This window comes from Erythrolamprus reginae, unplaced genomic scaffold (assembly GCF_031021105.1).
Source record: "Erythrolamprus reginae isolate rEryReg1 unplaced genomic scaffold, rEryReg1.hap1 H_36, whole genome shotgun sequence".
NCBI classification, from domain to species: Eukaryota; Metazoa; Chordata; class Lepidosauria; order Squamata; family Dipsadidae; genus Erythrolamprus; species Erythrolamprus reginae.
The window spans coordinates 304,173-322,561 of NW_027248491.1; the positions used below are offsets into that span (position 1 = coordinate 304,173).

At 41.7% G+C, this 18,389-nt stretch overlaps 1 protein-coding gene across 3 annotated transcripts in view; it reads left to right on the plus strand.

Annotated features, from left to right (window-relative positions):
- Positions 1-17,838, plus strand: part of LOC139155632 (rho-related BTB domain-containing protein 1-like) — a 59,068-nt gene extending 41,230 nt beyond the window's left edge. For all 3 annotated transcript variants that reach the window (XM_070730844.1, XM_070730842.1, XM_070730843.1), the window contains exons 6-10: positions 180-298; positions 11,872-12,022; positions 13,304-13,392; positions 14,440-14,545; positions 16,802-17,838. In XM_070730844.1, the coding sequence (XP_070586945.1) occupies positions 180-298; positions 11,872-12,022; positions 13,304-13,392; positions 14,440-14,545; positions 16,802-16,971 (635 nt within the window). In that variant the 3' untranslated portion in view covers positions 16,972-17,838. The remainder of the gene's footprint in view (positions 1-179; positions 299-11,871; positions 12,023-13,303; positions 13,393-14,439; positions 14,546-16,801) is intronic.
- Positions 17,839-18,389: the final 551 nt, after the last annotated feature.

The following is an 18,389-nucleotide window of genomic DNA, read 5'->3' on the forward strand; positions in this document are numbered from 1 at the left end:
GTTGAGGGAATGTGTGACTGGAGAGACCAGGATCAAATCCAATGAAGGACCTTCTTTGCAGAAATTATATGAAATAGCAGTTCATGTCTGCTGTCTTCTATGTTCTTTCAGATTCTCACATTGAGCTGCAAGCACCAGCAGTCACAGGTTGTTATTGTGTGTCTTTGATTCCTTAACAGATGTGACCTTTGTGTTGGAAGACGGAAAGATAAATGCTCATAAACCACTTCTAATCTGTAGCTGTGAATGGATGTCTGCCATGTTTGGAGGATCCTTTGTGGAAAGCTCAAACAGCGAGGTATTTGTCCTCTTTGGCCCGTACGCTCAACGCTTTGCTCTGGAGAAGGAAGTGGGTTGCAATTGGGTTGCAAGGACTCAAAGGGCGGGGGAATCCCTTGGCGATGTCTCTTTCGGGACTCCTCCAGTCTATCTTCTGCCTTAGTTCTCAGAAGGAACCTGACTCCTGATTGTGGGAAGTTGGTGGGATGGGGAGAAGGGGGTGGAAAAAGCTGGTCACCAACCCCCATCAGATCTCAGTCCCATGAATGAAAAAGCCAAATACCATGTAGAGCCTCATTTTCATTCAATTCTGCCTAATTCCTAGGGCAGTGATGGAGAATCTTTCTTTCCTCGGGTGCCAAAGGAGCATGCTTTCGCGCTATTGCGCATGTGCAAGTGCCCACACCCATAATTCAATGCCTGGGGAGGGCAAAAACAGCTTCTCCCGTCCCTTGGAGGCCCTCTGGAGGCTGGAAATATATTAAGGGGTTTTAATTTGCTTTTAGTATTGGATTTTATTGTATATTTTCATGATTGTTGTTAGCTGCCCCGAGTTTTCGGAGAGGGGCGGCATATAAATCCAATAAAACTTGAAACTTGAAACTTGAAACTTTCCAAACTTCTGGTGGGCCCAGTAGGGTCGTGTTTTGACCTCCCCAGGCTCCAAAGGCTTCCCTGTAATAATAATAATAATAATAATAATAATAATAATAATAATAATAATAATAATAATAATTTATTAGATTTGTATGCCGCCCCTCTCTGGAGTTGGGGTAGGGTAAAAACCCCTTGCCCCATCCCCAAGGAGGCTCTCTGGAAGCCAGAAACACCCTCCCAGGGCAACTGTGCTAGCCAAAAATCAGCTGGCCGGCACACAAATGCACTTTGGAGCTGAGCCAGGGCAACGGCTCGTGTGCCAGCAGATAAGGCTCCATGTGCCACCTGTTGCACCTGTGCCATAGGTTCACCATCACTGTTCTAGGGCTTCAAAATGCCCTGTAAAATTGTCACAGCCACTCCCCACCGGAAATTAGGACTGCCCCCACCCTCCTTGCCTTTCGCAAACTCCTTAAAACCCACCTCTGCCATCAGGCATGGGAAAATTGATTCCCCTGGGCCGTTTCCGCTTTATGTATGGTCTGTATGAAATATATTATTGTTTTTTATATTAAGGGTTTTAAATTGTTTTAATGTATTGGATTTGTATTGTTTCTTTTTGTGAGCTGCTCCGAGTCTTTGGAGAGGGGCGGCATACAAATCTAATTAATAATAATAATAATAATAATAATAATAATAATAATAATAATAATGCAGAATTGAGGAGAAGCAGCTAGAGAAATTAGTGAAATCCAAAGATCTAAAAATCGAGCTGCAACGACTCTGGCATAAACCAGTGAAAGTGGTCCCAGTGGTACTTGGCACGCTGGGCTCAGTGCCACAGGATCTCAGCGGACATTTGAAAACCATTGGAATTGACAAAATCTCCATCTGTCAATTGCAAAAGGCCGCTTTACTGGGATCGGCAAACATAATTCGCCGCTACATCACGCAGTCCTAGGTGCTTGGGAAGCGCCCGACTGGTGATGAAATACGAAATCCAGCATAGTGATCTCGTTTGCTGTGTTGTACTGACATAATAATAATAATAATAATAATAATAATAATAATAATAATAATAATAATAATCACGCAGTCCTAGGTGCTTGGAAAGCGCCCGACTGGTGATGAAATATGAAATCCAGCATAGTGATCTCGTTTGTTGTGTTGTACTGACATAATGATAATAATAATAATAATAATAATAATAATAATAATAATAATAATAATAATAACAGCAATAATAACAACAACAACAACAACAACAACAACAATAATATAATAATAATGATAATAATAATAATAATAATAATAATAATAATAATAATAATAATAACAGCAATAATAACAACAACAACAACAACAACAACAACAATAATATAATAATAATAATAATAATAATAATAATAATAATAATAATAATAATAATAATCACGCAGTCCTAGGTGCTTGGAAAGCGCCTGACTGGTGATGAAATATGAAATCCAGCATAGTGATCTCGTTTGTTGTGTTGTACTGACATAATGATAATAATAATAATAATAATAATAACAACAATAATAACAACAACAACAACAACAACAATAATATAATAATAGTAATAATAATAATAATAATAATAATAATAATAATAATAATAATCACGCAGTCCTAGGTGCTTGGAAAGTGCCTGACTGGTGATGAAATATGAAATCCAGCATAGTGATCTCGTTTGTGGTGTTGTACTGACATAATGATAATAATAATAATAATAATAATAATAATAATAATAATAATAACAACAACAACAACAATAATAACAATAACAACAACAACAACAACAATAATAATAATAATATAATAATAATAATAATAATAATAATAATAATAATAATAATAATAATCACGCAGTCCTAGGTGCTTGGAAAGTGCCTGACTGGTGATGAAATATGAAATCCAGCATAGTGATCTCGTTTGTTGTGTTGTACTGACATAATGATAATAATAATAACAACAACAACAACAACAACAACAACAACAACAATAACAATAACAATAAAATATAATAATAATAATAATAATAATAATAATAATAATAATAATAATAATATAAAAAAAGCTGGCGATTTTCACTGGGAATCTGTCCATCATGCCATTCCTGCACCGAAATCTATCAGTTGTGCCATTCCCGGGCCATTTCCACTGGGGGCGGGGGGCGGGAGGAGCCCATGACTGAGTATTGATGACCTCAAAGAGCAGCAAATAGCAGCTTTGATGATTTTTCAGCACCGTCTCAAAAGATCTTCTCATTATTCCTCATATTTCAAATGCTTTCTTTGCTTTCCACTTGATTGACAAGGGGGCTCTTCTGCCCATCAAGGGAAAATAATGTCGATCAGCAATGCTAGCTTTCAAATACAGAGGGGGGAGGGGGGGTAGTGGAGAGGGAGGGAGAGAGACCCCCATTATACACTTAATATTCTGAAAGCTGTGTTCTACTAAAAAAAAAAAAATTCTCATTACATTTGAAACAGCAGTAAACATAATTCCTTCCCTGGAGGCACCCCCAGCAGGTGGTTCATTAAAAATACATACCTTGATTCAGTAAGCTGTGCTCTACAACAAGAAATTATATATAGAGATAGATATATTTATATATACATGCACACAATCTGGTTCCTAATTATAACCCCTCATAACATGCATTTTTCTCGGTAATCTTAAATATTAATTGCAAAGCCTTATTTTTTTTTTTCATAGCACATCATCTTCCACTTCCTTGTTGGGGGAGAATTATGGGAATGGAAAGAACAGAGTGTGGTTGAAGATGTGGTTAGCATGTAAAGACGGAGGCTTTCCCACCTAAATATAATGAGCCCCTCCTAATTTATTTATTGTTCTAAAATTCTGCACGAGGAACAGGTTATTTGCAGCAGTAAGTCAGGCATTTGTGCTCAGTCTCTGTAACAGCAACAAAAAAGGAGGGGTGGGCAAATCTTCTACCCTGAATCATTGCTCTAGTGGCAACTTTACATGTTTCTCCCTGGCTTTGTGTGTTTTATAAAGCGGTTGTCATGGATACGTGCGCCTAGTACAATGTTCTTTGAGAAGTGCATGGGTAATGCAAGAACTTTGTGAGGATGGGTCATCCCAACTCCCCCTGGAGATTAGAACTGCCCCCCCTCCCTGTCTTTCATAAACTGCTCAAGACTCACTTATACTGCCAGGCATGGGGGAGTTAGATATTCCTTCCCCCCAGGCCATTACAAGTTATGCATGGCATGTTTGTGTGTATGTTTGGTTTTAGAATAAGGGTTTTTAGTTGTTTTATTAATTGGATTGTTACATGCTGTTTTTATCATTGTTGTTAACCGCCCCGAGTCTATGGAGAGGGGCGGCATACAAATCCAATAAATATTAATATTAATATATCTGTAACCAAATTAGTGGGCCAGCGAAATGCTGTGGATATAATATACTTGGATTTCAGCAAAGCATTTGACAATTTTTTTTATTTTTATTTGTTTATTTTGTCCAATACACAATGAGGGTTTTAGTGGGTGTGTATATATATGTATGTATGTATGTATGTATGTATGTATGTATGTATGTATGTATGTATATATATATATACATCACATGTTTTTTTGCTGAATTTGAAAATTAAGGGAGACTAGGATAGATCTATTTCGGCCTTATTTTGGCCTCATCAGCTAGCCGTACCCACTGGGACTTGAACCTGCAACCTTTGCCTTGTAAGGCAGAGAATTATCCTCTAGGCTACAGTATCCAATCCCTTCAGCTCTGCACCAGGGAAGGGTTACATATTTTTGTGTTGAATCATCCAGGTGTATTGAAGGAACATCACAGCTCCTTATTTGCCTCTCGGCCCAACCAAGGGCCATTTCCAAGGCAGTTAATTTTATTGAAAGGCCAACAATTCTATCTGTATGTGTCACATGTTTTTTTGCTGAATTTGAAAATTAAGGGAGACTAGGATAGATCTATTTCGGCCTTATTTTGGCCTCATCAGCTAGCCATACCCACTGGGACTTGAACCTGCAACCTTTGCCTTGTATATATATAATCGATTAATAATCGATGATATACAGTGTTCCCTCGATTTCCGCGGGGGATGCATTCCGAGACCGCCCGCGAAAGTCGAATTTCCGCGAAGTAGAGATGCGGAAGTAAATACACTATTTTTGGCTATGAACAGTATCACAAGCCTTCCCTTAACACTTTAAACCCCTAAATTGCAATTTCCCATTCCCTTAGCAACCATTTAGATTGTTACTCACCATGTTTATTTATTAAAGTTTATTTAAAAAAATATTTATTAAAGGCGGACGAAAGTTTGGCAATGACATATGACGTCATCGGACGTGAAAAACCGTGGTATAGGGGGGGAAACCCGCAAAGTATTTTTTAAATTAATATTCTTGAAAAACCGTGGTATAGACTTTTCGCGAAGTTTGAACCCGCGAAAATCGAGGGAACACTGTATACATATCCAAATAATAATAATAATTATTATTATTATTAAATTATTATAAACTGGGTGAAACCACCTCAATAGCAGTGACTGCGAGAGGGATCTTGGAGTCCTAGTAGACAATCTCCACCAGAAGAGAAACCTTGGAGAACAAGAGTTTGATCTCGAAGCACACATATCTCAGGGACTTTCTGATTGCCTCTCATCCAAGATCTGAGCCTGCTCTCTTTTTCCACAATCAGCCATGGAACATGTGTTACAATGAAGACATGTGGTTCTTCTGAAGGCGAATATCTATTTGTCTCAACAGAACAGAAGCAATGAGCTATGGGACATTGAAGCATAAGTCCACTCTTGATGATCTGAATTGACCTTTGTCAATACTTCCCCCTCGTTGGACTTTAACCTGTCTTTCTGGGTTTAATTTAGGAGGGAAGATGGGCAGTTAAGCAAGGGAAATCTTGAAAACACTGATACACTGATGTACTTTGAGAGAGCTTCACTCTTATCTCCTCTATTCCCCAGCCATAAGCACCGATTCTCGGGAGCACATGACTTTGAAAGTGAAAAGAACATTGCAGAATTATTGGAAGCAGTTGTCCTAGGAAAGGTAATACCGAGAAGGGCTGAAAAATAATCAGCATCCCAGAAAGCATCTCTGAATTATTTTTAGCTCCGTGGTGTTTATATTAAGGGCAGGAAATTGCTAACGCAGAGCCCCAAAATTAAGAGTCCTTGACTTTGCATGTACACTGTTCCTATGTGCCCTTCATCCCCTTTCTTTCAGGGACATTTGGCACAGATCCCTAATGTGTAAATATGTGGTATGCGTACCTGTGCACAAGGGTGCTAGGGATATTCAGGGAGGGGGTAGCACGCACAGCTCTTCTAAAATTATACACATTCAAACTCGTTTACTGTGAAATGAAAAACATACCCAGAGCCCAGAACGGGAAAAAACAAACAAAAAAAAAACCAACAAAATTTTGCTACCGATACTGCGTACCCGACCGTACCCGTAGGAGCCCATCACTGCCTCTAGTCCCTTTTTTTCATTAGACTAGACCAGTGTTTCCCAACATTGGCAACTTGAAGATATTTGGACTTCAACTCCCAGAATTCCCCAGCCAGAAAATGCTGGCTGGGGACTTCTGGGAGTTGAAGTCCAAATATTTTCAAGTTGCCAAGGTTGGGAAACACTAGACTAAACATACCCAATTCCTGCAACTGTTTTTTTCATATGTTTTATCCTCTGTTGTGGTTAGCTCTGGCCCAGCTCCTGCCCCAAGGACTGTGGGTGTGGGGGAGACATCCACATGCTGCAGGCCTGTTTTGCCCCCAGTGGAATCTGCTGATAAAGGCTCCTCTGACCAAGAAGACATGAGTGATAGGGAGGAGGAGAGTGGGGCAGACAGCTCAGAAGGAGATCAATTATCTAGCTCCTCCTTGGATTCAGAACAAGAGTTAATGATACAGCCACGCATGCGGAGAGCGATGCATAGGCAGCAACAACTGAGAGATTATTATCAAAGAAAATGGGACCACCTGTGGTTGGGTGGGGCTGTGGTAATTAGTGAGGCTGCTATAAATAGCAGCCTGTGGATTTGGCCATTGTGGAGGATTATCTGATCGTTGTGTTTCATGACTGCTTTGCTGACTTTGATCTTTGTGTGCTGATTTTTCCCCGCTTTGAAACTAAACCAGAGCAAAGTGTGTTTCAGTTTGTGAAAGAAAAAGGACTGTGAATTGCCTCACAGCTGCAAGCTAAGTATCACAGAACTGATAAGGGACTTGTACAAATTACCAATTTGTTTGGAGACAAGTGCTCTTTGCTATACAAAAAGAGTGCTCTGTTTATTTGCATTTTCGGTATAAAGAACATTGTTTTGAATTTTCAAACGTATGTGTGTCTAAAATTGTATCTGTGCGTTTTTGGGAGGATTCTACCAGAGAGCTTGACAGAACAGCCACCAACCCCAAATCATCTTTGTTGCTCTTCTCTCTATTCTTATCAGAGTCTTTCAACATCTTTTTAATATTGTGATGACGAGAACTGGATGCAGTATTCCAAGTGTAGTCTTACAAAGGCTTTGTAAAGTAGAAGTAGAACTTCATGTGATCCTGATTCTATCCTTCTGTTAATGTAGCCTAGGATTATTTGTGGTGGGGTGGCACAGTGGGTAGAGTGCAGCACTGCAGGTTACTTCAGCTATCTGCTGGTTGTAGTTCAGCAGTTCAAATTTTACCACCAGCTCAAGCTTGACTCAGCCTTCCATCCTTCCAAGGTGGGTAAAATGAGGACCTGGATTGTTGGGGGCAATGTGCTGATTTGCTTACAGAGGGCTGTAAAAACACTATGAAGCAGTATTTAAGTCTAAAAGCTCGGCTAATCTAGCGGTGGGAGAAAAAAACTATTGTCAGTGGCTAGCAGGCTTCAGGGAAGCCCTTAAAAGCGGCTTCCCTGCAGCCTGCCAGCAGTCCGTATTAGTTCTAACTAATAGACAATAATAGTCCTGAACTGTTCCTGTGGCTCCTCCCTTCTTTTATGCACGAATCTAACAATAAGGCTCCTCCAGGTGGGATGGTAGATTTTTCATTCTAATGATTGTAGATTTGGTAGCAGAACAAGCTGCCCTGGTGATGATTACTGCAACGCTCTCTACATGGGGCTACCTTTGAAAAGTATTCGGAAACTTCAGATCGTGCAGAACGCAGCCGAGAGAGCCATCGTGGGGCTTCCAAGATTCACCCATGTTTCTTCAACACTCCGTGGCTTGCATTGGCTGCCGATCACTTTCCGGTCACAATTCAAAGTGTTGGTCATGACCTTTAAAGCCCTACATGGCATTGGACCAGATTACCTCCGGAACCGCCTGCTACCGCACGAATCCCAGCGACCGATAAGGTCCCACAGAGTTGGCCTTCTCCGGGTCCCATCAAATAAACAATGTTGTTTGGCGGGCCCCAGGGGAAGAGCCTTCTCTGTGGTGGCCTCGGCCCTCTGGAACCAACTCCAACCAGAGATTAGAATTGCCCCCACCCTCCCTGTCTTTCGTAAACTACTCAAAACTCATTTATACCGCCAGGCATAGGGGAGTTGAGATATTCCTTCCCCCTAGGCCATTATAAGTTATGCATGGTATGTTTGTGTGTATGTTTAGTTTTTATAAATCAGGGTTTTTAGCTGTTTTATTATTGGATTGTCACATGCTGTTTTTATCATTGTTGTTAGTCACCCCGAGTCTACGGAGAGGGGCGGCATACAAATCCAATAAATTAATTATTATTATTATGATACTTTCCACTGAAAGTGATATTCATTCACAGAGAATCAGGACTTAGAGGTATGGCTTAGTAAATCAACTTAAGCAGCAAGTGTGCTGTGGCACCAATTTACAGTGGGAACTGTTTCTACAGCTCCAGGTTCTACAGTGGGAACTGTTTTTACAAATGTTTCAGCCTTAAACTGAAAAACATGTTTGGATGTGTGAATGGGTATATGGACAAATTCCACAAGAAAAGCTTTGACTCCCGAGGGAGCATTATAGCATTGGGTCAGGCAGAGGTGCTTGTATTTTATCTCTGGGACTGCCTTCTGCCGCATGAATCTGAGCAACCGGTTAGGTCCCACAGAGTTGGCCTTCTCCGGGTCCCATCAACTAAGCAATGTCGTTTGGCGGGACCCAGGAGAAGACCCTCTGGAACCAGCTCCCCCCAGATATCAGAGTTGCCCCCCCCCTCCTCGCCTTTCGCAAGCTCCTTAAAACCCACCTCTGTCGTCAGGCATGGGGGAATTGAAATTTCCCTTCCCCCTAGGGTATGTTTGTATGTATGAGTGGTTCTTTAAATTGGGGTTTTTTAGATTGTTTTTAATATTAGATTTGTTTACAGTGTCTTTTTATATTGTTGTTAGCCGCCCCGAGTTTTCGGAGAGGGGCGGCATACAAATCTAATAAATAAAATAAATAAATAAATAAATTTTGGTGGTCTCCAATCTTAATGTAGATTTTAATTCTTTGTAGCTTCCTATAGACCTAAGTATGTCTGAGTTGAGATCTTTTTAATAATAATGATTTAATTAGCTCTGAAGGTGGATACAATATACAATGCTGCCTCTACTTACTGATGTGGTTGGCTCTGGCCCAGGTCCTACCCCAAGGAATGCCGCCCCGAGTCTACGGAGAGGGGCGGCATACAAATCTAATAAATAAATAAAATGTGGAGGTGGAGGTGGGGGAAACATCCACATGCCACAGGTCTGTTTTGCTCCCGATAGAATCTCCCGACGAAGTCTCCTCTGACGAAGGAAGCGTGAGTGGCAGGGAATAGGGGAGTTTGGCAGAGAGCCCAGGAGGAGATCAATCATCCTTATCATCCCTGGATTCTGAACAAGAACTTATGACGAACCCACGCATGCGTAGAGTAATGCATAGGAGAGAGCAACTGAAGGATTATTACAGGAGATAAGTGAGGCCACCTGTGGTTGGGTGGGGCTGCTGTAATTAGTGCTACAGATAAAAAGAGCAAAGTGCTGGTTTAGCCTCGTGGAAGTTTATCTGATTCATAGTTCGTCAAGATCGTGGTATTTGTTTCCCTGTTCAAGGCTGTGTGCGGAATTTCTGGACTTTTGGAATTGGATTCAATTTTCCAGTTACTGGGTGAGAAATTGGATTGCATTTAACCTGTGCCTTGTGTGTACCAGAAAATCCCTTTGACATTTAAAAAGGGAGTTTTTTCTGGTTTTCTGTTGATAAAGACTTTTGGTTTTCCTTCTATTGTGTGGTGTGTGTCTTTTGGGACTAATTACCCTGTAATTACGGGCGGTTGGGACCCGCCGGCAGAACACTTATGAACTTAATTCGTTCCATGACTAGGTTCTCAAGTAGAAAGCTTTGCAAGAAGAAGCAATGTGAGCTGAAAATCAACTGACCAGCAGGCACATGCATGTTGGGGCTGGGCTAGGGCAATTTCATAAAGCTTTAAAAACCTACCTTTGCCATCGGGCATGACTGATGAGACTGTCTCCAGCCGATACGAGATATGATTGGATTGGATGAATGTATGTGAGTGTACATGGATTCTTTTAAAATGTTTTAGTCAATTTCTCATATTTTATAATTAGATTTCTTATAAAGTAGTACCTCTAGATACGAGCTGCTCCACATGCGAGTATTCCAAGTTACGAGCCACGACGCGAGCGAAATTTCTGTTTGACACCTGAGCTCAAATTCGGGATACGAGCCGAGCTTCCACTAGGTGGTGCAAGAATCCTTGCTTCTGGTTATCTCGGCACAAAAAACAAAGTCTAAAGGCATTCGTTCGAGATGCAATTGATCGACTTACGAGCTCGGGTCTGGAACGAATTAAACTCGTATCTAGAGGTACTACTGTATATGGTTATATTTAATGTTTTACACCGCCCTGAGTCGCCTTGAGAAGGGCTGCATAGAAATCTAATAAATAAATAAATGGATTGTGTGCCAGCAGATATGGCTCCACGTGCCACCTGTAGCACCCGTGCCATAGGTTCGCCATCATTGCCATAGGTTCACCGTCAAAGGCCTAGGTGAAAAATAGCACCAACTTCTTTTTTTAAAAAATAAGTTTTTATTCACAAATAGAAAAAAAATACAATCCAAAAAGAATAGTAAACGACTATTACAAACATGTAATTAAGAGAAAGAAAAGAAAGGGTAGGGAGAAGAGAGAAAAAAAGGAAAAAACCTAGCAAAAGAAAAGAAAGAGAAACAAGAAAGATGGAGAGAGAGAGAAAAAGAGAGAAAAGAAAATAGAAGAAAAAGAAAATAGAAAAAGAAAGGAAAATGGTTACATAGTATGTCATTTCCATTTTGTTTGCATTCCTGGTGAATCCAAAAGCAAACTCTATATTTATTTGTTTGTTTGTTTGTTTGTTTATTGGATTTGTATGCCGCCCCTCTCCAAAGACTCGGGGCGGTTAACAACAATGATAAAAACAGCATGTAACAATCCAATTAATAAAACAACTAAAAACCCTTATTATAAAACCAAACATACACACAAACATACCATGCATAACTTGTAATGGCCTAGGGGGAAGGAATATCTTAACTCCCCCATGGCCTGGCGGTATAAATGAGTCTTGAGTAGTTTACGAAAGACAGGAAGGGTGGGGGCAGTTCTAATCTCTGGGGGGAGTTGGTTCCAAAGGGTCAGGGCTGCCACAGAGAAGGCTTTTCCCCTGGGGTGACATTGTTTGGTCGACGGGACCCGGAGAAGGCCAACTCTGTGGGACCTTATCGGTCGCTGGGATTCGTGTGTTAGCAGGCGGCTCCTTATTGCTTTATCTAATCCATATATCATTTTTCTTTTACATTTTTATTGTGATATTTATAGTTATCAATTATATCCATATGTCATTTACTTGTTTATTAGTTATTTCTCCTGGTTTCAAGCCATCCATAGCACCAACTTCTTTCTCCTGGACTAGATTATTTCTCGTTCTGAACATGTTAAAAAAAATGCCTTCCCTAACGTTTCAGGTTGTTCTCCCCAACATCACCAAGACCTCCATGCAAGCTGTTCTGGATTACCTGTACACCAAGCAACTGTCCTGCAGCCAAGATTTGGAACCCCTTGAATTAATTGCCCTGGCCAACCGATTCTGCCTGCCCCACTTGGCCGCACTGGCAGGTGAGCCTACCTCCCCCCATTCTCTGCCAGACATCCAGGAAGGATCAGTACTTGGCGGCTTTTGTTTTCTGAAATGCAATCTACACTTCCAACAAGGGAAACCAGGTCGTATTCCCTCCATCTGATCCCTCACTGCTGAAGTAATTGAGGCCCCCGTCCTCCCTCCTCCCTCCCCCCATCCTGGAAACGAGCTTGCCTGCTTAAGAGACCAAATGCAAATAACAGGCTGCAGTTCATAAATGCCCTTTAGGCAGCCTGATTATTCTTAATTGAAAGAGTGTGAATGTGAACACTTCCATTTGTAAGTCTCTACTTCGAGAGCCTAATAACATCAGAAGCAATTGAATTTAAGCAAATCTTGTAGGAAGAAGGAGCCCAAGACCCATTTTATATTACTCCAGCCTGACTTTTGTTAGTTATTGTGTTAGGGTTCTTGGAATTAACTATCCTAATACAGTGGTACCTCTACTTAACGAACTTAATTTGTTCCATGACCAGGTTCTTAAGTAGAAAAGTTTGTAAGAAGAAGCAATTTTTCCCATAGGAATCAATGTAAAAGCAAATAATGCGTGTGATTGGGGAAACCACAGGGAGGGTGGAAGATCTCCCAGGAGATTTCTAAAGTGGCCCCATGGAGGCTTCTCCCTGCCTTTTCTGGCCCTGTTTCCTCCCAGGAGATTCCTAGAGAGGTCCCACAGAGGCTTCTCCCCACCTTTTCTGGCTCTGTTTCCTCCCAGGAGATTCCTAGAGAGGCCCCACGGAGGCTTCTCCCTGCCTTTTCCAGTCCTATTTCCTCCCAGGAGATTCCTAGAGAGGCCCCACAGAGGCTTTTCTACACCTTTTCCGGCCCTGTTTCCTCCCAGGAGATTCCTAGAAAGGCCCCACAGAGGCTTCTCCCCACTTTTTCCCACCCTATTTCCTCCCAGGAGATTCCTAGAGAGGCCCCACGGAGGCTTCTCTTTGCCTTTTCCGGTTACAGTTTCAGAGGCTCGGGTTTGTAAGTGGAAAATAGTTCTTAAGAAGAGGCAAACAAATCTTGAACACCCGGTTCTTATCTAGAAAAGTTCATAAGTAGAGGCATTCTTAGGTAGAGGCACCACTGTAGTTATCCCTCCGCTCTCCTAGCCTCAAAGGGCTGGATGAGAAAGAGTGGCTCAGCAGCAGCAGCAGCAGCAGCAGCAGACACGGCAAAGGCTGGCTTGGGAAGGGAAAGGCAGGGGAAGGACATATATGGGCGTGATTTCACAAGTGCAGCTCATCTCTGCTTTTGTCCCTCAACAGAGCATCATACGGTCCAGGCACTCACCAGGACAGCCAACAGCGGCGTATGCATAGATGGAGAAGTGTTGTGTGTTTTGGAAATAGCCCAGGTTGGTGTCACTCTATTGACAATCCTTTCAACATTGTAAAAAAACAATTGCCTTTAACTTAAAATCATTCGCTTATAACAGGACTAAAAAAAAAAAAAGATTTATGAGTGGTCAATCGAGGGCTATTTGGTGAAGAATTGTGTGGATGGAGAATCACTATATTTTCCCCCATGGATGAAAAGGAGATTCCTTTTTCTTCTACATTACATTTGGGATAGCAATGGCAAATGGGCCACTTCCATGTTTTTGCGATACTGCGATTTCACTGAGGCTCCCCTTGCTGGGAAACCCCACCTCCAGACTTCCATTGCCAGTGAAGCACCTGTTTTTGTGCTGCTGGGATTTCCCTGCTGGGATTCCCCTGCAGCGTCGCAAAAGCACGGAAGTCCGGAGGTGGGGTTTCCCATGGAGGGGAGCCTCAGGGGAATCCCAGCAGCGCAAGAATGGGCACTTCGCTGGCAGCGGAAGTCCGGAGGTGGGGTTTCCCAGTGAGGGGAGCCTCAGGGGAATCCTAGCAGCAAAAATGGGCACTTTGTTGGCAATGGAAGTCCAGAGGTAGGGTTTCCCAGCAAGGGAAGCCTTTGGCTGGCAATGGAAGTCCGGAGGTGGGGCATCCTAGCGGCGGTGGCTTGGGTTCGTAAGGTGAAAATAGTTTGGAAAAAGAGGCAAAAAAAAAATCTTAAACCCCGGGTTCGTATCTCGAAAAGTTCGTATGACGAGGGGTTCGTAAGAAGAAGTATCACTGTAGTTTATATAGGATTTGTATTTTATTGTATTTATTGTTGTGAGCCGCTCCGAGTTCTCAGAGAGGGACGGCATACAAATCTAATAAATTATTATTAATTATTATTAGTTGAAGTCCACAAGTCTTAAAGTTGCCATGGTTGGAGACCTCTGCCTTAGAACCACCTAATGGGCTTTCCGAATGGCTTGAGAACCAGTCCCTGCTCCAGTGAAATGTCCAGCCTGAATGCCTGCTTCCCAAGAGATGGTTCTAACCCTCGGGATGTTTTCTTGCCTTAACTCCCCTGTATGCTTCTTTTCCAGTTCCACAATGCTAAGCAGCTGGCAGCTTGGTGCTTGCATTACATCTGCACTAACTATAACAGCGTTTGTTCGAAGTTCCGAAAGGAAATTAAAACGAAATCTCCTGGTAAGTGTTTCTGCCAAGCTTTCTTTCATTGCCTTTTCATAGTATTTGTTAGTACAGTAGTACCTCTAGATACGAGTTTAATTCGTTCCAGAAGGGAGCTTGTATGTCGAACAACTCATATCTGGAACAAATGGCTTTAGACTTTGTTTTTCCCCTCTGAGATAACTAGAAGCAAGGATTCTTGCGCCACCTAGTGGATGCTCGGCTCGTATCCCAAATTTGAGCTCGGGTCTGGAACAGAAATTTCTCTCCCCTTGTGGCTCGTAACTTGGAACACTCGCATGTGGAGCAGCTCGTATCTAGAGGTACTACTGTACAAGGTACATGGTTGTTAGGGTTTGCCATTGTAAACTACCTGTTATAGTCGCTTGTACTATCACTTTAAATAATTTGGGCTGGTTCGCCGTAAGAGAGCGCCAGTACGCCTTCCTTCAATGATGCTTTAACGCTCATTCGCTTTTGCTTTGCCTTGAGGGGGGAGTGTATTTGCTTAGTGCTTATTATATTGGATGGCTTAGTGCTTGTTATGGATTGTTTCTATTTTGTATATATGTAAATAGTACTTATTAAGCATAACTAAGTCTGTGTCTTTTTTTCCTCGGCTTTACCACACATTCACACTGTTAAAATTCTCTGCTCAGTGTATGTCAAAGGTCTCATAGCCTAGCTATACCGAGACATACCAAGAGTATTTATATCTGCATTTAAAGTCCACTGGTAGATATTTATATATGGCTTACTGCTTATTTTAACATAACTTTATAAGATCTTTTTTTTAGCTGCACAATCCTTGAAATTTAAGAGTGCATAATATTCAGCTATAGAAATGAGTCCTTCGGGAGTCTTTTGGGATTGGGCAGCATGGAAATCGAATTAAATAAATAAATAAATAAATAAATAATGGACAAACACACACACACCGCTCCCCGAAAGTAACCCTTCCTATTCTGCTTTTGGAATGCTTCAATATCAAACATTTTGATGACCTTTTCTGTATACTAAGCAGGTCCATTTTGAGTTATGGCAGTCTAGCATTTTGTGCCATTCATAAATAAATTTTACTCTGGGTTTTCTATTTGAAAATACAGTGGTACCTCTACCTACAAACAGCTCTACTTACGAACTTTTCTAAATAAGAACCGGGTGTTCAAGATTTTTTTGCCTCTTCTCAAGAACCATTTTCCACTTACAAACACAAGCCTCCAAAATTTTAACTGGAAAAGGCAGGGATAAGCCTCCGTGAGGCCTCTCTAGGAATCTCCTGGGAGGAAACAGGGCCGGAAAAGGTGGGGAGAAGCCTCTGTGGGGCCTCTCTAGGAATCTCCTGGGAGGAAACAGGGCCTCCACCCTCCCTGTGGTTTCCCCAATTGCATGCATTATTTGCTTTTACATTGATTCCTATGGGAAAAATTGCTTCTTCTTACAAACCTTTCCACTTAAGAACCTGGTCACGGAACAAATTAAGTTCGTAAGTAGAGGTACCACTGTTTCCTTAAAGTAGACTTGGAGAGCAATGTCCTCCACCACGAAATACCAGATGTTCTCCTCCCCACCCCATCCCATAACATCTTGAAACCTGGTCGAGTTTTGAAAAGAGACCCCAGAAATCAGCACAAGATTTCAGATTCTGCATCCCATGACTTTTGCCTGGTAGATAACACATTCCCTACCTTTTTGTCCTTCAAAGAAAATAGACAGGTTTCTAAGACATTGTTAATTAAAGCCCTTCATGGCACTGGACCAGAATATCTCCGGGACCGCCTTCTGCCGCACGAATCCCAGCGACCGATTAGGTCCCACAGAGTGGGCCTTCTCCGGGTCCCGTCAACTGGGCAATGTTGGTTGGCGGGCCCCAGGGGAAGAGCCTTCTCTGTGGCGGCCCCGACTCTCTGGAACCAACTCCCCCCAGAGATTAGAACTGCCCCTACTCTCCCCGCCTTCCGTAAACTCCTTAAAACCCACCTTTGTCGTCAGGCATGGGGGAACTGAAACACCTCCCCCGGGCATGTCTAATTTATGCATGGTATGTTTGTGTGTGTGTGTGTTAGTAAATGGGGTTCTTTTTAAATCTTTTTAAATCTTTTAAATTTATTTGGATTCGTCATGATTTGTTGTATTTTGCTGTGAGGCGCCCCGAGTCTGCGGAGAGGGGCGGCATACAAATCTAAATAATAATAATAATAATAATAATAATAATAATAATAATAATAATAATAAAGACATTGTTAAACTTACTGGGTGTCGTTTGTTCACCAGATAATCAGGAATATTTTGAAAAGCACCGTTGGCCTCCCATTTGGTACTTGAAGGAGGAAGACCATTTCCAGCGAGTTAAGAAGGAGCGAGAGAAGGAAGAACTGGCCCTCAATAAGCATCATTCGAAAAGGAAGTGGTGCTTCTGGAGTTCCTCAACTGTAGTTGCCTGAGCCGAGAGAAGGCCAAACCCATCTTGGCTCGGCTGGGGAAAAGTTAGTTTCTAGCATTGTTCCTGGACACAGCTGGACTCTGCGGGACCTGCAAAGACTTTTCTCCCTTTCATTTCAATGGGTCTCTCCCCAGACCAAGGGCTTAACACATGGGGTCCCCAAACTTGGCAACTTTAAGACTTGTGGACTTCTTCTGGGAGAATTCTTGGAGTTGAAGTCTGCAAGTCTTAAAGTTGCCACGTTTGAAGGTCTCTGGCTTAGCAAACTGGGCCAGAAAGACCCGAATGCAACCCCTTGTATCCCACCTGAATTCAGGGATCACCAAAGGTTTGGAAGCACAAGTCCCACCTCAGGAGTGTGTGAATGTCTTTCTTAGACCCTCACTCTGTCATTTTAATAAGCTAAAAACTGGCACATGCACCCTTTTATACTCAACGACAACAAAATTTAGCATCAGTGTTTTGATCTCTGAAGTGAGCCTATTTTTATACTTGTGAATGAGTGTTTCTGTGTGGGGTCCGTAAGGGAAGGTCTTTAAATAATATGTCTGTGACATTTCTCTCTCTCTCTCTCTGATATTGCAAAATTACCCAAGCCTTTAAATAATGTCTGTTGCTTTTCAACCACCCTTTGGTCACCATAGTGCTGAAAACAAAGCGATGGCTTTACAATCTCCCTGAAATTGCTAACCTAGCAACACGTCCAATTTTGCTAAGTGAATTATGTTTTTCCTTCCCACAAGGACTGCATTTGTAACAATTAAACCCTTGTTTTGTTTATCTGAAAAAAAACCCGAGATCCACTAACGACAGAAGTCATTAGGATTGTAATTGTCCATCAGCCAAAGAATACAAAAGTTATAATTTTTTTCAGCTACGTGATCAATATGTTTGTCGAATGTTTGGCAGGAGACAACTACAGTGTGTAATTCTCTCCTTTTTTATGTAGTTCGGGAGTGTAGTTAAAGGAAAATATCTTTTTCTCTTTCAAATCCAACTGCAGCAATATTTTTTGCTAATTTCGGGTGGTTTCTTCAGAACCATCTGGGTCTTTTCTTTGGAGAAATTTATGCATAATATTCTTTGGTTCGTTATACCTATTTCCATGTGAAGGGCTGCTTAAATGAAATGGCTTCTTCCATTTTTATTATTCTACGAATGAGCAACGACCATCCACCTGCTTTTCAATAGCGTCACCCTGGCCCGAAGAATCCCATTTGTGAAACGACAGCTTCTTTAACTGAGCTGTCTGAGTACCTTGTTTAGCTTCCAAAAATGCTGAGAAATCTTTCCCCTAAATCCTTGACATTCTGGTAAATATCTTTTGCTAAAGCCATATGGGTAGACATCAGATTCCCAGCATTTCGAGGCAAACTTATATCAGTACCGCTTTTAAAAATACCTTTAGGGACAAATGTG